The sequence below is a fragment of the Pseudopipra pipra genome, chromosome 19, assembly GCF_036250125.1.
Source record: "Pseudopipra pipra isolate bDixPip1 chromosome 19, bDixPip1.hap1, whole genome shotgun sequence".
Lineage (NCBI taxonomy): Eukaryota > Metazoa > Chordata > Aves > Passeriformes > Pipridae > Pseudopipra > Pseudopipra pipra.
Window position 1 is genome coordinate 7,154,260 of NC_087567.1, and position 24,084 is coordinate 7,178,343.

The 24,084-nt window shown below is 39.9% G+C and overlaps 1 protein-coding gene across 2 annotated transcripts in view; it reads right to left on the minus strand.

Annotated features, from left to right (window-relative positions):
• Window positions 1-2,330: 2,330 nt before the first annotated feature.
• The window catches only part of CA10 (carbonic anhydrase 10), a 186,957-nt gene continuing 165,203 nt past the window's right edge, over window positions 2,331-24,084 (minus strand). For both annotated transcript variants that reach the window (XM_064676013.1, XM_064676014.1), the window contains 5 exons: window positions 14,413-14,508; window positions 12,691-12,763; window positions 6,757-6,911; window positions 4,373-4,547; window positions 2,331-3,544 (listed from right to left, as the gene is read on the minus strand). In XM_064676013.1, coding sequence (XP_064532083.1) covers window positions 3,522-3,544; window positions 4,373-4,547; window positions 6,757-6,911; window positions 12,691-12,763; window positions 14,413-14,508 — 522 coding nt within the window. In that variant the 3' untranslated portion in view covers window positions 2,331-3,521. The remainder of the gene's footprint in view (window positions 3,545-4,372; window positions 4,548-6,756; window positions 6,912-12,690; window positions 12,764-14,412; window positions 14,509-24,084) is intronic.

A 24,084-nucleotide genomic window follows, 5' to 3' on the forward strand; every position in this document is an offset into this window, starting at 1 on the left:
GCTGATATTGGAAGTAGCAAGGACTGAAACCAACATGAGGAAAATAAAGGCAGGATCTGCCAAAAGCAGGAAAACTTCTAAAGTATTATCCCAGGTTTTTTCTTTGTTTTATAATAACTGTTCTGAAAGGTTTGACATATACTGTGGGATCCAAAGTACCTGAAAATCATGTTGGTATTGGCAGCTCTTTTCCACTGGGTCCCCAGTGTCTCTGGTGCCTGACAAACTAATGTCACATGAGCAGCAATTAGTGTTGACATTTCTTAAGGCCAAGATGAGGAACAGCGTGTGGACACTCAGAGCAAGCAGTTCTATTCATAAAAACAAGAATTCGGCTGATTTTTTTTTTTTTTAAGTTCTTGTGGTCTAAGCTGGCCAACTTAGCTTTTTGATTGAGTTCCTTGTCTGTGTTTGAGTGTTTGGATCAGAACAGGGAGTAGAACCTTTCACACCTCCAAGTGTAATTGTTCCCAGTGCCTTGATCTCAGGTCTCAATTTTTCAGCACAATTTCCCTTGTCCCCTCTCCTCCCAGAGTATCTACTCGGTAGAAAAGTGAGATGTTTTAAATAGTGATAGAAGATGCTTTTTGTTTTGTAGGAGTTTGTTTTACAATAAAATACCCAAGATTCTAGGCAGATCCTTGAGATGTTTCCTTGCTGGTTTGGCTTTTAAAGCTGGAACAGAATGGTGGAAAGACAGACATGCATGGTATCCATAGGTTCCGTTGTGCTGAAGGTCTTTGCTTTCTGCCTTTGTCCCACAGATCTCTTTTAGTTACTTTCTGCATAGGAATATTTTTTTCTTTTGGATTAAATTAAGGGAAAAACTGAGCTTATGAAACTTGGCTATTACTTTCTCTTTGCTTTGTGATAAGGTGTGGCTTCCTTTGGATGCTCAGTGTCTCCTGACAGAGCCACATGCCTGATTAAAAAACTGGAGCCAGGTGTCTAAACGTGAGCACTACTGAAATACCAGGAGGAATGTGCAAAATATTTAATTCTAAGCTTTAGTTCGGTCTATTTCCACTGCATTGCATGATTAGAACAAAAACCTAAACAATTCATGGCAAGATGGAGTTCGTTAGCTCACAAAATGGGGTTGGAAATGTTGACAAATATATTTGTGGTGTTCCTGTATGATTGCTTCATTTCTGCTTGCAGGGCTCCTATATTGCAGCCTAATCCAAAGCACAGCATGACTCCTTCCTAGGACTAGTCCTTTCTATCATATCTCTCCCTCCCCCTAAATCCCTTCAATCAGCTTTCAGTAAAATAGAAAATAGGTTTTATTACTTATTAAAAGTTTTATAATGGAGGCCTGGCTTATCTTCCCTACCTTCTGTCACTGACAAACTTGGACCAACAACTGCCAGATATTTGTCAAAAAAATAGATTGAAACATTGTGGATTTTATGCTCTCAGTAACTTTACAACCTGGGAGAAGCTTCAAAGACCCAAAACCACCCAAACCAGTAGTAGAAACTAGTTTAAAAGTTACAGATCACTGTGGCAACTCAAAAATACTGAATTCACGTGACTTGCAGTTTTTATCAGTTTTATCAGCTGGGTGAACCTGAGGTGACAATTTTGCTGTATTTCAGCGGCAGAGTTTGACGATGTTAATCTGCAGTGTCATACTTGCTGTGTGACACTTCTGTGGTCGTGTTGTGGATTTTTCACATCACTGCACAGTGTTACACCGGTCCAGGGAGTTCATCTGAAACACTTAAAATGAAATAACTGGAGGATCAGGTACCATATGTGTGTGTTACCAGGATCCTGGGCCAGGGCCACCAGCCCCGACCCTGCTGCAGACACGGCCCCCCTGTGTCACAGCCCCTCCACTGGTGCCTTCTCTGCACCTTGAACTGAGCAACTGAGCTGTTGATAACTTCAGGTTCTTCCCAGGTTTCCATCTGCATCCACATCCTGACTCTGAGGGTCCCCTGAACTCCAGTCCGTGCATGATCTCACTTTAGGAGCTGCGAGCTTTCCAAACCTCTTCCTGCAGCAGACTCTGGGCTTCCCTGTCTCATGGTGCTTGCACTGTTCTCTTCAGCCACAGATGAAATAATGTGTTTATGTTAAATTTTGCTGGCCTCCAATTTCTAGAACTGCCTTACAGTGCTTCAGTTTCCTCACACTTGTAGTGCCTGTTCTTCCATTTGGTATAAACAATTAGTTGGTATTTTCTGTCAACTTCAATGTGTTATGGGTTATAAAGTGAGCATTAGGGATGGAATATCCTGAGGTTTGTTCCCTCTCCAGATTAAAAAAAAAATAAATTAAAAAAATCCCTCAGTATGCAAGAAGGTGAAACATGAGCTATGTGAACTTGTTAAACACATTTATTGAGTTCTTGACAGTAACCAAACACAGTGAATGACCATTATAAACAAGAAAAAAGGCATTTGCTTTTACTTGGTCAGCTCCTGCTTTATCTGTAAAGAAAAAATATCCCTTTCCACCACCAATTTACAGGATTGAATGTTTGTCCCAATAATGGCTTCAGCAAGGAAAATGGCAATTTTAAACTGAGATATGTTTCAAGTGCTTTCTGCTTCTGAGCCCAGTTCCTGTTAATGATGGACCATAAAGTGGAGTTAAAGTTATACCAGCTCTAAGTGCATTCCTAATTGTCATTAACTCACTTAAACTGGCTGCAAAAAGAAAAGGGAAGTTAAAAAAAAAAAGAAAACCAAAAGAAAAACACAAATAATGCAGCCACAAGTAGTAGAGGCTTATTATTTCAGAAAGGAAAAAATAAATCAAAGCAAGTTTACTAAATTAATTTGTTAAACACATTTATTGAGTTGTTAATAGTAACCAACACAACGTATGACCTGTTGTAAAACAAGAAACAGAAAATGGATCAATTCTGATTTTGGCAAATCCTACTACAGATATGTGACAGAGGGAAATATTTCAATTTCCTTTATATTCTGCAGTGATATATTTACAATACTTATCTCTCAAAGTCTGTCCCTTTTTTTAATTAAATTAACAGAAAGATCATAACCTAGAAATAAGTTTCCTTTACAGTAGTCTTGTTCTGTCTTGTCAGGATCCATTAATGATAGTGAAATAATGAGAGCTTTCCAAGGATTACTTGGCACACAGAACACAACTCCACTTTGATGCTGTACCGAGCCACCTTTTTTCTTTCTTTTTTTTTTTTCTTTTTTTAATTGAGGGAGGGGGGGAAAAGAGGAAGAATTTCATATGTACAAAGGCTGAAAAGTCTTTCTTTGTGACTCTAAATTAGTTCAGGAAAATTGTAATCACATTTACTGTAATACTGTCTTTTTACTTTTTTTTTTTGTGTGTGTGTGTTTTTTTTTTTTTTTTTTTAATTTCCACCGATCATATGAATGAATTTTCAGTTGAGTTTCCAGCATGGCAGCTCTTTTCCCACAGCACGTGCTGTTGTGAACCCAGAGAGTGAGGTTTGGTACATTCCAGATGGTGTCAGTTCCCAGCAGCAGCATTCCACTGAGGTTACGGGTTCTGCCTGCTCTGTCTTACTTGAGGAGCCATTCATTTACTGAAAGAGAAACAAAAACCATTAGGCTTCAGCAAACTCCAAATACAAAACTGCTTGGATTTAACAGGGTACTAGGCACTTAAAATGTCTTTAAAAAGCCAGGAGGTTCAGTTTCCTCCTCTTTCTGGAAAAGGATTAAGTCTGAGTGACTGTTCCTTTGAAGTGTTGTAACTCAGCCATTGCATCGCTGCTGAAAATGTGCTTTCTTTTCCAACCTTCAGTGCTGTTCCTTCATAACCATAATATTAATGCTGAGAAGGCACTTTTACACCATTATTTCAGGCAACACAACTGTGTGCACAGGCTAAGAGGTGCATGAGACACACTAAAGGCCAGTTGTGAGCTGCAGCTGTGGCAGTGTCAGGCTCTACCTGCAGGTGACTGAGTTGGTTCATTGTTTAACATCCATCGTGTGACACCACACTTCTCCATTTGAGTGCTTGCTAGGGTGGTGCACCTCTAAAGTGAAATATATTCTTTTGTTTGAGATCAGTTGTCACCAAGATTAGCTCATTCCTCTTTGTGGGTGGGCAAAACAGAGCAAAATGCACTTGGTAAGGTGAGAAGACTTTAAAATGAGGCAAGAAAACTGTCCCATCTGCTTCTAAAATCACATTAGATGTCCCAAGACTTTTTTTTTTTTGTCATGTTTCCTGCATGTTTCTGGGCATGTTTCATCTGTTTCCAACATTTAATGTTTGAGATACCATTATTCCCCCAGATCTGGAGTTTTAAGTGTTTTTATTTGTGTGCTTTATGTGCTTTGATTTCTCGAAGAAAAGAGCTCAGTCTAGGCATAGAAAGGGTTATTCTGGAGGCAGAACCTACCTCTATACTGTAGTTTCTGTGCTCTATTGTTTGGACAGTCTTTTCCCTGTAAACTAAAGTTGATGTTAGTTCGGATACATCGGTTGTTGAGAGGCTGGACTGGTCTGAAATTGTCACTCATGCTCAGAAATATCTGTGATGGCTGATTCTGGCTTAGCAGTCGTAAAGAATGCATCTGTACAAAATACAAAACAAGGGGGGGTTAGTGCTGGTCTTTCCTGCAAGTAAAAAAAACAAAACCAACAACACAAGACTATTAAATAGGACAGTTAATATGTGAAAGCAAAAGAGAATTTCAGCAGTTTATACTCAGAGGTGGGTTTGAAAGAGTTAAAACTGTTCCTTCTGTGGTCCTCTGCTTCTGAGCCCCGTTTCAAACCAAACTAGTTTTGTGTGGAGTAAATGAAAATGGTATGAGGTATCCTTGGCTGAGCAGGAAACAAATGGAATCCATGGTACTGGATGGCAGCAGCTGGTGCAGGGAAAATGAACATTATGAATGACAAGAGCTAATTTCCCAAGTTTTGTAGCTATTAGTGTAACTTTCAGTCGAGAAGCCCCAGTTTTGGCTGATGTTACTCAAGAAGCAGGTAGGGGCAGTCAGGATGGAAGGAAAACTGACAGTCCTGCTGCTGGAGTCATGAAATTAATGATGTTAAAAACGGAGATCCTCTGTCTCTTGACAGGTCTGTCATGATATTGTCTGTGCTGTGACTATTATTGTTCTTACAGCAGACTCTGGCCTCGTTTGGGGATGGTTTTACAGATCAGAGGGAATTAGAGTCATCCCCTGTATCCAGCAGTGGTTGGTTGCAGGCAGCAGTGGTTCTTATGGTAACTGTGCTAAAGGCACATTAGTTGGGTAAAGTCAAGCAAAACCAAAGAAGTTAAAAAAGCTGCAATCCGTAAATGAGAAATCCTCAAAATGTTTTGGTTTAAAATCATAAAAAGAAAATATTTTCCATGTCAGCATACAATTTAAGAGGTTTGCTTATGGCATTTAATGCTTAAATGGAGAAATCCAGTAGCTGGGCTTTATATACTGAAAATCTTTAACAACTTCCAGGGAAAACTTGAGCTGTGCCTTCTTTTTTCAGTCTGAGTACCCAAGGTAATTAGTAACTACTCCATGAAATCAATTTGCAGCACTAATAATGGAGGATGTAACTAACCATTAAAGCATGACAAGGAGTAAGTATCATGAGATTATAACCCATAGGTAGTAGCACAGACTCTAGAAATTTTCTAATCCTCTTTTTGTACATCAGGGTTGTGACTAAAAATGTTGCTTGTAGGAAAATATTCAGGTCCTGTGTTTGAAAAGTACAGAATATTCAGCATGTTTGCCTGTGCTTCAGCTGTGTCCTTCTCCCAAATTACCCATTTAGAAAAGAAACAAAGTGCTTTCTCTCCATCCAGACAAAACTGGACAGAAGGAATATCACAAAAATAAAACATCTCAGGCTTTTAAAAGTCATCTTATCTACAATGTTAATATGATTTTAAATCCCAGAGTGATATTTAGGGTTGTTTTACTGTTTGTCATTTCATTTCTCAGGCCAGATTGCTTCTGCTGCATGCTTGGGGCAGGCAGATGGTGGTTTGAGTATTCCTTTGGGGTTCTGGTATGCAAGAGAGTAGGTTTTAGTTCAGCTCACAGCTCTGTAGGCACCTCACTGATGGAAACTCTGAAGAAGACTGTGATTGGTGTTAAATTTGCTGTTTTCTGATGTCAGGCCTTGGATTGTAAGCAAGTCGTACAGAAATGCAGTCTGAGACTTTTCCACTGGTGTGTTTCCTCAACAGTGTAATTTTGACTGTGAAATTGTCTTTTCTCTTGCATGATTTATCCAGCTTGTACTCTAATAGGGACTTCAGTATATCAATCTAATTTTTCTGAAGGTATTTGCTGTGTCTATCCTGTCATTTTATTCTGTCCCAGAAGGCATTAGCTGATTTTTATTCAAGGAGGCCCCAGATATTGTATTGCTGTCCCATTAATGTGCTATCAACACAAATTTATTCTGACCTAAGAATGGCCTCTATTATAATTAATAACCTCAGTTATTTTAGTGCAACACTGCTGTACTTGTTCTAGAATTCCCAAATAACTATTCATAGCATCACAGAATAATTTAGCTCAGAAGAGACTGCTGGAAACCACTCAGTAGGGCCCACCTTAAAGATACTGATGGAGCTCTAAACAGTTAATATTTCCATTTTGAAAAAAAAACCCCTTCAGTGCTTTAGCAGACTGTATAAAATGCATGCAGAGATCCCTACAGCAAAAGGTTGAATCTATTTTTTAATGTAAAGCTATGAATATATATTTAAAGTATTACTTTGTACCTACATTAGATTGAGTAATTTTTAAATGATTTTACCTGCATTCTTGTTATGTAGACAGGTTTGTTCATTATTATCCAGCTTGCTGTTTCATAGCAGGGTGGAATTGTCATTGACCCATCATACGTAATGAAACTAGATGTCTCTGGATAAAGTTCCTCAATATTAAGCCCCTGTAGTAAGTATGCATCATCTGGAGAGAAAAGAAGGAAAACAATTGGGGTAAAACAAAAGCTTCACCAAAAAATATACAACCCTTTTGATGTATCCTGATTCCAGAACACGATCTTTAGTTTTACCAAGGTGTGAGGTTTAACAAATGTACACATCTGGATGCTCCAGTTTGGACAAGAAAAAGCAACACCAAGTCACTAATCCTGCTTGGGTTGAGCTGCACCCCTGTGAGCTGAGCACAGGAATTCACAGGGAAACTCTGAATCTCATTTAAGAGCGGGAGTTAAAAGCTTCTTGAAGTTGCAGTTATTGATTGAGATGCAGCAGCCTTTGGAGAATGTGCACTTTCCATATTTTGGAGTGATTAACAATTTTTGCTCCACAAAGCCTCGGGAAGGCCAAGAGTGTTAAAACTTAATTGCTCTTCTAGCACAGGAGGAAGTTAAGGTTAATGCATGATAATAAAGCTGCTCGATGGAGCCTGCTGGCCTTTCATGTGCACAGTGGGGGTGGATGCAGTGGGAGCTCACTGAGAATGCTAAAATCGGGGTGGAAAATATTCCAGAAATACCAGGGTCCCTGCTTTTATTGTGAATCTCCTTGGGAATTAACGAGGTATCCCTCTGCAACAGAATTTACTCTGTGGGTATGCACCAAAATATAATGAGATGTGGTTCTATCTTTCAGAATTCATCAAAGTCCTCCAGCCTTTTCTACCCCACGTGCACTGTTTCCCTTGGGCAGTGCTGGCCCTACAACATTTTTGGCAGTGCTGTCAAAACTAAAACTCAGATTTCCCAGCCAAATCCTAGGCTGTAGGAGTTCTTCCATAGGAAATACTCTGGGATATACATGCTTTATTGCTTATACACTGCTGTTAGTGTGTGTCACAGAGAAAGCTGGGGTGGTTACGAGCTGTAACCTCCTGAGATCTCTTTGCACACCTTCACTCGTGTGTATTGTCTTCAATTAGGTTCATTTGCAGAGTGAGCACTAAAATATAGGCAAGGAAAGCTGCATATTGAGGTGTATTTCCCCTTTCAGTGCACAAGATGAGCTGGTCTTAATTTGCAGAGAAAGGAAGTTTATAAAAAAAAAAGAGTAATTTAACCTGAATTTAACATATTATAGCTGAAGGACAAAACTTAGATGAGCAAAAGGCTTGTCTCCTACAGTCTAATGGAAAAATAAAAAAGGACTCCAGACTACTGTTTTGGGCAAGAGAAAATCAAAGAACACAGGCAAAGCAAATGTGACCTTGTTTTTTATTTTAACACAGTGCAGTCAGCATGGTACAGGGTTCTGGGGTAGCAATATCAGCAGCTACAGCATCAGTTAAAGTGTCAAGGTGAGAGTGTAACTTTTCTGCCTCATTGACCAGTGCCTTACAATTATTTCATATTTTAAACATGTTTGTTATTTTACAGAATAAAATCTTGGCCTGTCCCCTGGTGTTGGTCAGAAATAGCCCCTTCTGCCCCGTTCTTGCAGCTCGAGGGTGATGGCAGTGCTGGCTGGATCCTCAGGCAGAGGGGCAAGTGCTCTTAGTGTCTGCCTAGAAGTGGCTGACTGTCACCTTTTTTGACATGCTCAGTCTTCACTGGCCCATGGCCTGTGATAGTCTTTCTAAACCCAAATTTTCTAGACAGAAGTGTGAAATCAGAGTCAAAATGCAGCTCAGCTTGAACAGCTAGAGCTGACTGAATACACCTGTGTCCTATTCATTAAAAACATCATTTGCAGTGCACTGGTAACTTTGCTAGAATTGCATCAGAAGAGAATTAATGCTTTTTTTTTTTTCATGCCAGTTTTCAATGAGTCATCACACACTTCTCCCTTTCCCACATGAACATCCTGTTCCTCATTTATGAACCATGGAGAGTGGTGTGTTAGCTCCAAATGGCACGAGTCAGGCAGAATAGATTGTTGCAACCTCCAAGGACCAGATCTGCTTTCTCACAGTCGTAGTGGCTTCGGTTGGGCTAAAATGATTTAAACCAGGTAGAATTTGCCCTGAATGTTTACTAGGAGATGGAAATCTAACTGAAGATTAATACAGATGAGGGATATTGAAATGGAAAACTGGAGGTAAGTATCACTTCAGGAAGAGTGGAAGATAGGGGTGAATAAAATAAGAGTTTGCCCAAGTGAAAGCACTATTTATTAATGCCTGTATATAGGTTATATTCCCATGGGAAGTCAGATGATTCCATGAGAAAATACTTTACAAGAAGGATATGGTTATCAACACTTTCCCCACGAACAGGTCTGCCTTTTCCCCCCATCCTGATAAAAGTTTCCTGTTCTAGAACTGAAAACAGAATTGGTGGGTTGGCATTAAAACCACACTGCAGCACTTCAAAGTCTTGTCTTATATTTATTGCAAATATGTAGTTCAAAATGGTCAAAATCATCCCATGTGATCTCTTGCCAGTGATAAACTTCTTTTAATAAACCCATCCAGCATTTACTAGATTCTCAGCATCATTCCTGTCTACAGCCCACAGTCTGTTTATCTTGATCTGCTGCTGCCTTAGGGTGATTTCTGAACCCATGAACTCTTCTCTATACAAATTAGATTTCATTAGATTTTGTATTCATTTACATAAAGGCCTTGACTCTGACAATTTACTTAGCAAACGATGGAAATCCTTTTATCCCTAGGTTTGTAACAGGCGTGTGGGGTCAGTTTTCACAGCAAATTCTCTGTATGTTCTCTGTAAAACAATACTACTTACAGGGAATACACTGTTTACTGAGTGAAGGAAGGGACATCTGATTTTGAAGTTCATACCATGATAACCCAGAAAAGGACCCGTGTTAGGTTTACAGGATAAGAATGTAGAGATCCTCAGCTTTTTAATCCTGAGGCAGAGTTTCCCTGCTTACCAGCCTTCCCCAGTCTCTTGGACCTGGGCTGACAGGGAGTCATTCTGAACACCCAAGGTGTTCACACCCTTGGGGAATCTGCTTGGGGAGTGCTGAGCCTTTACTGCTTGTGACAGGAGCTGCAGGAACTCAGTCCTTCAGAGAACACACTGAAACATGAACCTGGAAAAATTATTATTATTTTATTTTTCCAGATTTTTTTTTCCCCCCAGAAATCTGCATCTTAAGATTTTCAGGATAGTCTCTTAAAATCAGAATACTTTATTCACTTATATATTATCTCTAAAATAACTAAAGACTGAATCTGAGGAAATTCAGAATTTTATAGCTTTTCTGCCTAGCTGAATGTGTGGCAGTATTTTGGAGGAGAACAACAAGCCCAAATTTTCATATGGAATTTTGGGAATCCAGTGTTAAGCAAACACTGGATGAAAGCTCATGTAGCATAACTGTTCTGAAAGAAAGCTAACTTATCCCCTTGAATGGCACACTTAAAGAGGAATAACAAAGCAGTTTTTCTTTAGAGATATTCACTTAGCTTCTGACTAAAGCATGCTTGAAAGAACCCTTGTTTCAACCAGCTCACAGTAGATTCTTTGGGCTGCGATAACAGAATAAAATAAGCATTTAAAATCTGCTTAAAAATTCCTTGGGGTCCACTTTACTTCACTGTAGCCATTAATATCTAAGGGTGGAAATTTCCCTTGTAATGCATTTTGCCCATGGAAATTTCATGTGGCAGCAAAGACAGCTCTTAATTTTGTTGCTGCTCTTTAAAAAAAGTACTCTATTTATATTATAAACTGTCCTGACTCTGAACCAGTGCTCCACTCATCCTTCCCTCCACGCTCCTGTTGAGCACTGGGCCTGGTCATTTTGTCAGCACCGTGCTGAGTATTGACTTCAGCAGTGGACCCCTAAAGCACAACCTGAAAAGCTCCAGCAGCTAAAGGCAGAATAGAAATCCTTGCAATGTAAGAGGTAAAATTAGTTTTCAGCAATGATGCTATAATCCATCATGCAAGACAACTGCAAAATTACTTTCAATAACACTTTCGCGTTCCCAATTTACACTAAAAATTCCCAGTCAATACTTGTTACTACAGTAAGTAACCCAATGCCCTGCAGAATATCATGTGCATTGTGTCTACAAAGGGTTTCATTTTAACAGATAAACTTGTTACCAAAAACAGTGGTTAAAAATTAAAACAGTTAATCACTGATTTTGCAACCTTCTGTTACGTGTTCATCTTCATGCGAAATTTCATTTAGCAAACCCAAATGAGGTGTGATGGGAATTGCATTTTTCTTGTAAGGAGACAAAACAAGCAATGAAGGGTTGTAGGATGCTGACAGCTCCAGAGAGGAGGAGTGTCCTCTTGTAAGTGCAGCATACAAATGAAATATTTGGTATTAGGAAGCTGTACTTGGCTGCTGCTGTGGGTGATGGTTCCAGGCTCACACAGGCAAGAAGAAAAATGCTGCAGGTGCCTTCCTGCCCTGTGGAGCTCTATGTCCCTAATCACAACCTGTCCACTGCAGCATGTGGGGCCAAGGAGCACAGCCAGGGCTGTGACACACCTGGAATGTGTGAGGTACAGCTGCTGTGCTGGGAAACACGGAGTAGCAGCCTTCTCTTACTCGGTGTGTAAGACCCAGCAGTGTCTGTATGCTGGGAACAGCAGCTTCTGCAGTGGCACAGTCAGGGAACTTCTGGCTGGTCCATGGGTTGAAGCTGGGAATGTGGAATTTGTCAGTGAAAGAGCTGGAAAAAGCACAATAATGTCCTGTCTCCAGGATGCTGCAGTGGCAGCACTGGTAGGCAGGAAACTCTTAGAGAACAGCATTGCTGTGTTTTTCCAAGGAATCAAGACAGGCAGTTGAAAAATGGAGCTAATCTCTTGCTTCCATGCAGAGAAGATGACATTTTATACTGATGGAACAATCTGGAAGAAACATTCTGAGGGGAACCCTCTGTTGCCTGTCTTTCCATAGGTACTGTGGAGAACTGAGTTTTATCATTATAAAAGTGTCTTATTTGGACCAAAGATGTAACAAGATTTGTTAACTGTCAGGTAAAATCAGAGAAACATCAGTGGGATGAAAGGTGTGTGTGTTGTAGGACAGGACAAGCAGCTATTAGTTTTTTCAGTTTGCTGTGTACTTTCTAAAAGTTAATTTCTGGTATTGTTGAACTTATTGACTTAATGGCAGTTCAGAATTCAAGTGAATATTTGACAAAGGGAATGAGATTTTCAGGATTAAGAGGTTTAATTTGTTGCATTGAGATACATGTATTTTTCATTACTTTCTCTAAATTATCCTAATTAAGCTCTAGATAACCACAAGGTCAATATACTAACATGAAATTATAGGGCATCATCAATTAAAGGCTTTCCAAATGCAAATACAACAACTATACAAGCTGTGCTAACAACCTCTTTCTATATCCATTAAGTGTAGCAATAGTTGAATAGGAATGTCATAACTTTTCTGTACAAAAAGAAAACATTGATGAATACTAAATCCACAGTTAAAGATGCACCATCTAGATACAGCTTGATTTGATATGATCCAGGCTGCTCTGCATGTCCCTTTTATTGCTAACAGTGGGCAGTTTCTCCTGAGCATCCTGTGTGAATACAGTATGTGTATGTGTCAAACATAATTTCAATAATCTATTGCTTCTTCAGACATAAAATAGACTTTGAGGTTCGGAATTCTCTTGATAAAGTGATGACCTAACTGGATTTTTCCCGTTCCTGAGTTTATCATGCAGAGTTGCTGGCAACGCAAACTTGGAACTTTTGCCCGTGACCAAGCGCCTTCTGTTTGAGTGGATCACTAAATCCAGTATTTGATACAGAAATCATGCAGCTGTGAGCCAGAGGAAATGAAAAGAAACTTACTTTTATACGTTATTCTCGTTATGGTGTCTCTGTTAAGCATACGATTTAGAAATGGATTTGATGATTCAGATACCTGCAGAAGAGAAAAGGAAACAATGGCAAAGCCTTCTCACAAACATTTCCTTTCCGTGCTCACTCCTGACACTCCTCCAAATTGGATCTGCCTTTTTTTCCCCCCCACTCTTATGTGAAGAGGAAATAATTACTTAGTTGTTTTTCTAAGAAACCCTGGTAGAAAGTTGGTATCCAAAAATAAATCCCCCAAAAATAGGGATGGGAGAACAGGGTGAATAGAAACTGATGCCTGAATAAAACCATGAGTACAGGGTTTTTTTTCTCCAACAGCTGTGATGGGTTTTGCAGGTGGTTGGTATAATTAGGCAGGATTTTCATACAGTATTCTATTATTTTTCTATTTATTGAGAAATATAATTTCCTTGTAGCAGACTATTTCAAATGAAAGCTGTCTTCCTTTGTTTTACATGTGGGTAACATATGAGGGAACACTTCATGTGCAGGTGGAACTTCCTGTCTATCAGTTTCTCCCTCTTTTCCTCTTGTCCTATTGCTCATCAGCACCAAGCAAAGCTTGGTCCATCCTCTGACCCTCCCTTCAGATACTTCTAGACATGGAAAAGATTCCCTCTGTCTTCTCTTTTCCAGGCTACTTTGAAGCCTTCCTTCAATTTTTCCCCTTTTCATGAATTCAAGTCACGTTGTTGGGTCATGATACAATACATTTTGGATGAAAAAAAGAAAAGGTAGCCTAAACATCTTTCTTAGATATTAGGCCTGCGTGAAAATTGCCCTTTTATATCTAATTATTCAATATGCTCTGTGAAACGCACATTTTAATTCTGAGGTCAATGTTTTGTCAGGAGCTTTATGAAATGGGATTAGAGTACTAAAGGGAAGTAACAGATATCCAATGTGTCAGGTGTGATGATGGAAGTTATTTCTTCCAGCATGAAGCACTTATTCAGAAGTACATGCTTTTTTAGACTGATTAAATGGCAGATTATTAACAACATTTTGAGGAGGGAACTTCATTCTTCATATAAAATCAGAGAAAAGGTTTCTCCAGTGTAATTAGAGAGGTTTGAGTAGATTATGAAGTCTTGAGTTCACTGGTAGATCACTAAGTCATAGAATTAACTATGTCTTGAATGCAACAGGTTGGAGACTACAAGATGACAAAAATTCACGTCTTTCTAGCTCTCTGAAATGCAAGATATTAAAAGTCAGACTTTTAGTGTTCTTTGAGTTTGGACAGTTTAAGAGGTTTTGAATAACATTATGAAAGAAACTGATTTTGCTGACTTTGAAACATCAGCTTGTGTCCAAAGAGCAAACTCCCTCCTGCTCAGCACCTCAACCTGCTAGGAGAGATTTACTTTTAACTGAATGAATAACGTTTCATGAAGAAACAATAAATCTGCAAAGCTAGTAGCATTTGTCATAGCCATTAAAGTGTTATGAGTGATGTTTATGATGTCAGGGATTTTTTTTTCTCCTCCCTTATCCCTTTTAATTTCCCTCATATTACAAATACTTCAGAGCAGATATGGTGTGCTCAGTTCAGGACAGTGCTGCCTCTGGATTCCAGATCAGAGCCTTTAGGCATTGCTAGACTATAAGGAAGAGTCTAACTCCCACATTTACAGTTCAGGGAACAGAAGCCTACTGTCTATATATTAGGAGCCAATAACACTGACTACTTACTTTCATGAATATGGAAACTACCACCAACCCGTTAGGGCTCTTTGCAGCTTCTGTGACATTCGTGTACAGCTCGTGGTTATAGTGGATCAGCTGAACCTGGAAAACAGGGAAGTCAAAGATCACAATGAACCAGCAGCAAATCACAGCATCCAGTGTTTGTAAATACTCTCCATACACCCATTGGTTTGTATCAGGATCCCATCCATGCTGAGGGGATTTTATAACAGTGTGATTTTTCAGGCATTTGCAGCACGCGTGATTTTAATAATTTCAGTCACCATCTGGCTCCAGCTGGCACAGCACCAGCATGTTTTCTTCTAAATTGCCAGTAAGTGAATTTACCCACATCCAGTTATGAATTGCACTGCAGGGGTTGACATCATTTCCCTGTTCCACCAGCACATGCCATAGGCACCAAGTAATCTCTACTTTTCAGCCTCAAGCCAAACACAGAGGAGTCAGGGGTTGAAATATTTGAAGAAACATATGGGATATGGGTTTGGAAATGTTAAAACCAGCACTTGCAGAATTCAAGATACTAATATTCATTGGCCCCAGATTTTACAAATTTGGTTATAAAGGCTCCTTCAGTTAGGCACTCACTGTATTATTGTTAACCAGTTTCTCCTTAGTTCCCACAGTTTCCCTTTTGCTTTTCGGTTTTATGATTTGCTGAAACTTTTAAATTATGAAGGTACAGTTCTTCTCTCTCTATATATATGTAAATATCTTACCCAGAACAGAACCATGGTATTAGGCTTGTCTGGGATCACTGGACGCTGTTACATTTTCATTGCAATTTGTAGCCATTTAAAAAAAAAAAAAAATTAACAACTTCAATGAATTCTTGAGGCAGTTAAGTACTTCTAACTAGCTGAAAGGGTAGTCAGCTTTATTTCACCCAAAGATCTCAGTTTTCAGATGCCAATTAGAAACTGGCATTTTTTTAAGGCAAGCAAACAAACCAAGCTGGAATGGAAACCAAAAAATAAAACTGTCAAAAGAGCCATTGGAGTTCTCTACTAAATTCTGACAACCAGAATGCAGGACAAATGAAGGTCTCATGAAGAACTAATGAGAGCATTTGCTCTACAGCACAGAGAGGTTATAGGGCTCATTAGTCATCACTTTGTGCTACTACTGAACTTTGATAACATCACAGTTCTGGGGACTGTGCTCTCACTGAAATTTTTAGGTTTAGTAATATATTTTTCTTTTTATGTACAACTCTTCACTCTGGCAACCAAACTAGCTTGTGAATTATCAAGGAAATAAGTGATGAAATCTGCTTTAGACTAAAATTCCTTCTGTACAAAGTCTCAGAATAACAATGAATCAACTAAACTCATTTTATATAACAAACCAAAATGCTGAGTGCAGGAATGGGTAAAAAGCAAGGAACAGATTCTTCTTCCAGCCATGGGTCAGTATCAAACTCTCATTTTTACTGATGGGGCTTATAGAGATAAAGCCCCTCAAGTGTGTGTGTGTGTGTGTGTGTGTATATATATATATATATATATATAACCACATACAGGCCAGACAAAGATCCCCATGCTGAATGAAGAGAGACTTTTTTTCTTCTCAAATCTGTCACTTTTTCTGTGTTAGAGTTGTATCCTTCTTCCCTGCACCTAAATTAATTCTAAAGCTGTTTCCATGGCACCATGGTTAAATTCATTAGGTTTGTCTTTTTTTACAAAAAGGTTGACCATGTAAGGGGATATTATTTTCAAAGTTTCTCATGTGAAACAGGCTTATTTAGAAAGGTACAAATGAACAAAGGTGTCTGAAATACAGAATACTACAGGAAAAAAATATAATTCAGTATTAATTTCTTCTTTGGAGAATAATTTCTTTAAAGTGCCTAAAATCCCTGTAAGCTTGTGGTCTGTATAAAATATCACTGGAGTCTTTCAGGAATGTGAAGCCCCACGTAACTAAAATTGTTCACATGTGAAAATCTCACTTTTCAAATGATGACATTGTATTTAAAGCAAAGCACAACAGGAGCAGACTTGCAATGCTGAAAGTACCCCTTGAGTCTAGTTTGAGTTTCAGGGCTCAAACACTATCCTGAATCTTGTTATAAGCTATTGATTTTCTCGGGAAGATTCCCCCTTTAAGATTAATTTGCCACAGAACAACTGATAGCTCTTTATTTTCCTCCAGCTACAGAAGTTCTGTTTTTCAGGAAGAAGAAGAGAATTAAGATTAATTACTCTCTTTTAGCTGATGAAAAACCAGAAAGTGCCCTTGTTCCATCACCCAAGAATGTGCACATTGGACCAGCAGCAGGCACAGCACTTTTCAGCCTCTTGAGGTTGGTGGTGCTGGGGAGGAGCAGGAGCTGGTGACAGTCTGGCAGGCACTGCCTTTGGGGCAAAATAATATGGATGGGCTCAGATTATGGCTCATGTTCTGACCACTCCAGGGAAAACACCTAACTCCCTTCCCAACACGTGTGCATGTGTGTTTATCGTGGCAATAACCTGTTCTTTGCCTGTGCTTTGGTGAAGCTCAGCCCTGGGCTCACAGGATCATACTGGTTGTACTGGTTTTGGCACACCAAAACCAGTGTGTGCTGCTGTGTTTCTTGATCCCTCCCCCGGGTGAAATGTGCATCCTTGGGCAGAGTTGGGAGTGGGATATTTTCTGTGTGGCATTTGGCTGAGGCTCTCTGGCTAAGCAGAAGGACAGGCTTTGCTGTTGATGGTGATAGGTGCCAAAAATTCCAGGGACCTTTTTTCAGCAAGGTCTTAGCAATTTTTTAACTTGGACAAAGACCCTCTGAATTACAGAATTTGTGTGCATGTGTAACCCCTTTATAAACATTAGATCACTGTCAGAAGTTCTGCTGCAGCAAGACATGCAGTGATATAAAACGGAGGGAATTTAGAGTATCACAATACTTTACACACAGATGTAAATAGTTCTCTTGGGAGTAATAGAATACCCTTTATTCTCACTCCAAGTGCTATAATTGAGTGCATAAACATTTTGATTTGTAAATGACAAGGGAGGTAAAGCATGAAGTAAATGGCAGCGGGGAACAGCTCATCTGTAACCATAATATTTGTATAATGCTGTGCTACCTGATAAACTGTTGGGATACCTGATTGAGAACAAGCACAAAGTATGTTTCCAGCACAGCAGGGAACAAAAGCAAATGAAATTGCCCAAGAAGACAAGTTAAATGTTTGTTTTGATTCAGAGTCCCTGTAAGAAGTGTCTAAGATCTCATTAAAGAAAGAAAATTATACATTTTTGTTTATCCAAAGTTTAATGAAAACAGCAAAAGAAATGTAGTTTCTTCATGGTGGCTGTCCAGTGAGGAAAATAATTTTGCTGAGTTAAAAGCTATTAATAACAACAATTGCTATTCCAGTGTTAAAATATTGCTCTTACAGGTCTTGTAAAACCCTTTGGAAAGAGCAGTAAGGTCGTATCACCCAAGAGTTATTTATGGTATTAATTTAGTGGATACAAACAGGTATGAGATCTGGGCAGTTTGTGTGACCGACAAAATTTATTTACATTTGTGCTAAATTAAATTAAATGTACCTCCTGCTTCATGCAAAGGTCCAGCCCCAGCTGTGAGAACATGCACAGGGCTCCTCGGAACCTGAGCTCCTGATTTGTCTTGTTTCCTTGGACCAACACCTGGCAGTGATGCAGGGAAATTTCCCTGTCTTTGTAGTGATAGTCTTTGAAGAATAAACTCCTACTCACAGTCACATACTCTGCCGTGAAACGTTAGGATTTAACAAAGTGATCTTCCCCACATCCTGATTAAATAATCCACAGATCTACCTGCCAGTTATTCTTTATTTATGAGCCCACAGCAGAGAGGTGCTCTGACTCTGTTAGTAAATTGGTGACATCAATTGTACATGACCATCTATACTCCCAGCAGTTTACTTGGCATTTTAAGAGACTACTGTGGTTTTAAGATTAAACTTGATTAAAAATATTAACTTTGTTATATTAAACTGTGGAGAAAAGCAAAAAAACCTGTTGTTTGAAATGATTTTATATCTCTGAATCTCTTTGATGTTCTATTAAATCTGAAGTTATTTAGGCTGTTGCTGACAAATGTGTTTTGTTTAGTTTTGGGGGTTTTTTACTGCTTTTGAGAGTTATTTTGTGATTTAGAGGAAATGTATATAAGCTGCTGGTTTAATAGAAAGGCTTGTCATCCCATTTTCAGCAATATGCCAACAACTGTATCCTAGATAAATAAAAGAGATTATAATTATTTTTTTTACTTAAAAGAATAAGATCAAGAACACATGGAAGGAACTCAGTTTTCTCCTGCTTCTGAGCAGAGAGCTGTGCAGGGAAATGCAATAATGATCGTGCAGTAAAGTGGCAATGCAGTCAGGGGTTAGCTATACCTGGCTGCAAAATCTGCTTTACTAAAAATAATGTTAGGTATTAGCAGTGAAACTACAAATGGTGTCTAACACTCCATTAGACCAGTTGGTAACAAGAACTAACTTACAATAAATGGTGTTCAACCTTGAGCTTTACCCAGGGTTCCCTGGGAAGTCATGAACACTGGGTTATTTTCAGCAAGTGTTACAGCTCTTACAAAAAACACAGGTAAAAAAAAGGATCTGCTATAACCTGCTTTAGGTTTAAAATAGTTATCTCTAGATGCCATTTTGGCTGCTGACCTGGTGTCTTACACTGATGAGGCTCTTATAGAGAAAAACATACTTATTCCTTGTTTATATGCAACTATTGCAGCTAGAAAATATAAAAAACGTGACCCAAATAAAACGTAGAAGATTGTCTTTCTCTTTAATATTTTTAGATACTAATTTCCTTTTCTAAATCTTACATCAATTTATTTGCAAGTAGTAAATGAGACTAGTTTAGATAATATTTAAAACTTGATGTTTCTCTTAAGCATCCACAGGACTACAGTAAAAAGTACAAATTACTGGCTGAAGAGGTCAGACTGGCTGTGCATGTCTCAGAATTCTCTATTAGAACTCTCACCTTTGTGCTGACACCAAAAAATTAAGTAAACGATAGGCTGAAAAAAACCCAAAAGCAAAAAGTGATGGATTCCTGCCATCCAAATGCTGCTGGAGCTGTTGCAAAACTCACGATCATTTGGGCTCTGTTCCACATAGTAGGAAATGCAAGGAATGAAAAATCCAAGTTGAGCCCCAGAGGTGCATCAATGTGTCTGGGAGCTGGTTGTTCAGTGACTTTGGGGGAATTTTTGACAGCCACGACTGCTCTAAACGTGGGTATTTTTGGCTGACCTGCCACTCAACCACTCTTGTCATTCATCGTTAGCAGATGAGCCAGAGCTGGGTAAACATAAATAAATGACACTGCTCTGCCATTCACTTTGTGTGAGGATCAAAATGCAGTTTGAGGCTCAAATGCTCGATGTTGATTATGTCTTGGCTGATGGGAAGTTTCACTGCAAGCTGTAATTTGGCACTGACCCAACCCATCATCTGCAAAAGTTGCATCTTAAAAGAGAATAGGGGCAATGTAGGAAAAAACCACTATTAGATGAGTCTATCATAGTTTCTGGATTTGTGCAGGATTTTCTGACTAAACACTGCATTTTAAATTGTTTTCTCATTTTAAATACAACAGATGCTCAGACACCATGATGATGAACTCAGTATAAACGCTCCATTTGGTAGATTCAGTTACATAATGGTGCTCTGAATATCTGGGAGAGTTCTGTATTTCTTTAGCAATCGGTCCAGAAAGCAGGAGAAAATGGTTCCTGCAAATCAGAAATGTGGGGAAGCAGCAATTGATGCTATTTCTGTTGTTCACTTGGTTGCCCTGAGACGTTGAGTCCAAAGGACACATGAGCAAGGTCACCAACAGTGAGGTATCAGCAGTTCAAGCCTCCTCTAAAAACATGTGATGCCACCACAGCTCTCAGTCTACCTTGCCAAAATACCATCTGTAGCTCCAGTCCTGTTCAAAGGGTGGGAATGGTGGGCAAGAGCAGACAGAGAAACATCACAGCCTGATGAATAAAAGAACAAGCACAAAAATTTAAGAGAATTTGATCTAGTGAAAATCTAGCTGTTGATCTGGGCCTTATCCCTTCTGTCCTCGTTGCATAATCAGTAGGAGAAAATGGTGAGGTTTAATATATACCCAGTGTTAAATAACAAGTAAAGGTTAGAGTTAGGATTTCAAACCAGAAGCAGAAATAAGACAATTGTCAGTTTTACCTGCTCTCTTGAATGTGGCAGTGTATTGTTAAATTAAGAACGATATTTTTCTGTGACAAAAACGAAGCAGGGGATTTTATATTCTTAAAATGACAGTAATGTTTGGATGTGAGGAAAGCACAGAATAACACTGAGGATGCATTTTAAGAAGTCAGATGTTTGTGGAAGTCTTTGCCCAGCCCATGTGGGCAGGAGCTCCTTCCTGCCTTCCCAAATGTTCTTTTGTTGCCTGATCTCAGCCTAGCACAGGCAGCCAGTGTGTCATCACTGCTCCTGCCACGGTGCAGGGCTTGGTGACCTCTCCTTGCCCACTCCCTGCTGGCAGGTGTAGGATGGATAGGAGAAGAACCTGGAAGGAAAGGAAGCTGAAGGGGAACTTCCTGCTCTCTAAAACTACCTGAAAGGTTGTTGTAGCCAGGGGGGAGTTGGTCTCTTCTCCCAGGTAACAAGTGATAGGATGAGAGGAAATAGTCTCAAGTTGTGCCAGGGGAGGTTTAGATTGGATATTAGGAAAAAATCCTTTGCCCAGAGGGCTGTCAAGCATTGGAACAGGCTGCCCAGGGCAGTGGTGGAGTCGCCATCCCATAAAGTACCTACAGGACGTGCAGATGTGGCACTTGGGGACATAGTTTAGTGGTGACCTTGGCAGTGCTGGGTTAATGGACGGACTCAATGACCTTAAATGTCTTTTCCAACAATTCTATGATTTTTCAACACATGTTTTCTCTCAAGAGTCTCCTTCTCCTTTAGTGACTGGGTTGTTCACCTGTGACTTTACAAAATTATGTTCAACTCCTCTACCCTTAAGCAGATCTCCCTCCCAGCTCTGTCCAACTCACCATCTCCAACATGGGAATAGCTGCATTTCTCCAGTAGCAATGTTGTGAGATGCTCCAATGTAACATTAAAGGTGTTGGGGAAAGCATCTAATAATGAATGTGATGTTATGGAGTTCAGTCTGTGTCATTGATCCATGACAATTACAATTTGTGCCACATCACCCATAAAAGGTGCAAAAAGAAGGTCAGAATACAAATAGTTTTTGCAGGAGACTGTGGGACACTTGATTTCCAGCACCATAAAGCCTGATAGAAGAGGAAAAAAAATTGAAATGGATATAGTTGCTAGTGATGTTAAGTTGCTATTTGAATGTAAGTTGAGGGCTCCAACACAGAAAAGCGTGAAGAAGCCCAGCTTGACTCAAAATAGCCAAAAGCATTTCTGGAATGAATGTTTTATTGAATTGTCAAAGGTCCCTTAGGATATTAATGCCATGGTAGATGAGACGATATATTAGAGTCAAGTTTTTAGAAATGATTCTGAGAAATTTCACACCAGGATTTCCTGTTGGAGGTGCAGAGGCAAAAATTCAGAGGAAAGTAGGCACAGATCTGCCCTGAAGGCAGAAGATAAGGGGCTTTTTGTTTTGTTTTGTTTTTTTTTTTTTTTTTTTTTTTTTTGTTTCAGAGCATCCTGGCAGCTTGTTTTAAAGCTGAGGGAAGGTGTAACTGCCTTTTGGTGTTTATGTAAATTGTGTAAGAGACAGTTTTACACTTGTAGTTTAATAGTTAAGTTTGAAGTTGAGAAAAAACAAGCACAGACAAAACAAGAGGACATGGATTATCTACAAATGAGATAGTACAGCTTAAAGCAGACAACTACAAAGCTCTCTTGTTTCTGAATGACTTGAGTAGCATTATATTCAGTAGGGAAGGTAACTGACACTCAGAAGCCATAACTAAGCCAGTTATCTTTATAAAATAAGCCCTTTAGCTCTCTCTGAAGGCTTTGGTGAAATAAAGCAAGGTATTGGCAAACACTGCTTAACAAATGCAGTACATGGACTGATGGTGGTGAAAGGGGCAGCAATAAAGTCACATTTGCATTTTGTATCACCAGACTTTCTACATCAGACAACAGAAGCCAAAGCTTTTTTTTTTTCCCATTAGAAAACACAGTCTGTATTCATTTGCAGGTTAATTTATGTAGCTGAAATGCTGAAAATACTGGAATGGAAATACCTGAGATGCCAAAGAGATATTTTCCCTTAATGAAAGAAAATCAGGGAACGTGCCATGCTCTAAAATGCTTAATTCCTGAAGAAACCTTTAGTTTCTTGGACAATCTGCAATGAGAAAAGGTGAATTTGGGCAATGATTCAATTCAAAGTCTTTGAAATTTGCTTTGTCCATGTAGTAAACTATTTTCTGCTGGCAGAAAGCCTGGCCTCAGTTAGGCTGTGAAAGCAGCTCCTTACTCTGGCTGGCAAAGGGCCTGGCCTTCAGAATGTTCCTGACTGCCATGCAAAAACCACACACACATTCATTTCTTGCTGCTTCCAGCTCCCACTGGAACTCCTGAAATACCAGCTCAGTGGGGATGTGCAGTGTGGCTTCCATGGGGGAATAATGTCTGAATGAAGTGAGGGATTGTGAGAGGTACAGAATATGTTGAGTTGGAAGGGACTCACAAAGATCATAGAGTCCAGCTCCTGGCCCTGCACAAGACCCATCCCCAAGAGTCACACCCTGTGCCCCAGAGGATCATCCAAACCCTCCTGGAGCTCTGGCAGCCTTGGGGCTGTGCCCACTGCCCTGGGGAGCCTGGGCAGTGCCCAACCACCCTCTGGGGGAAGAACCTTTGCCTGAGATCCAACCTAAACCTCCCCTGACACAACTTCAGGCCATTCCCTGGGGTCCTGTCACTGGTCACCACAGCTGCAGCTCCACAAGAACCAGCTTCCAACTCTGCCTCAGTGCAGCTCTGTGTCCTCTGGTGGTGTCACTGATGGTGACACTTGAGGGTGGTGATCAGCCCAAGGTGGGACTCGATGGGCTCAGAGGTTCTTTCCCACCCAAGTGACTGTGGTGAGTGAGGAGGGGAGGCAGAGAGCAGGACCTGGTGCTGCCCCTCTCCCACCCCCACAGCCACCTCCACCTGCCACGACACCCCTGGGAGGATGGGAGGATGGATGGGAGGATGGATGTTTTTGGGAGTGAATGGTGGGTGCTGCTTTCCCAGGAAGCCAGGGAAGGGTGTTTCCAGTGTGGCTGTAATGCTGGCCTGTGGCAAATACTGTGGTTGGCTTTGAATTCATGCCAAACTCATAAAATCATGCAGGTATTTATGACCCTTGGTGCACAGTGACTGGAATGGTGAAAGATGACTTAATACAAGCAATGTCTCCTGTGGGGCTTTGTCTTATTTTTTCCCCCCCATGAAATTACTGTTCACAAATTCTCCCAGCTGTAGTTCCTTCAGTTAATCCTAATGTTGTGCCTGCCACCTCTTCCTTTATTTAACTTCTTTGTTATGTGCCATATCCTCTGGTATGGCTTTTGCAAAGCGAAAAAGAACCTTTCTGTTAGTGCACAGATGAAATGGAGCTGAAAATTACTGCAGATAAAAATCCAGCTCTTTGAACTGTAATGCTAAGAATTCTTCAACC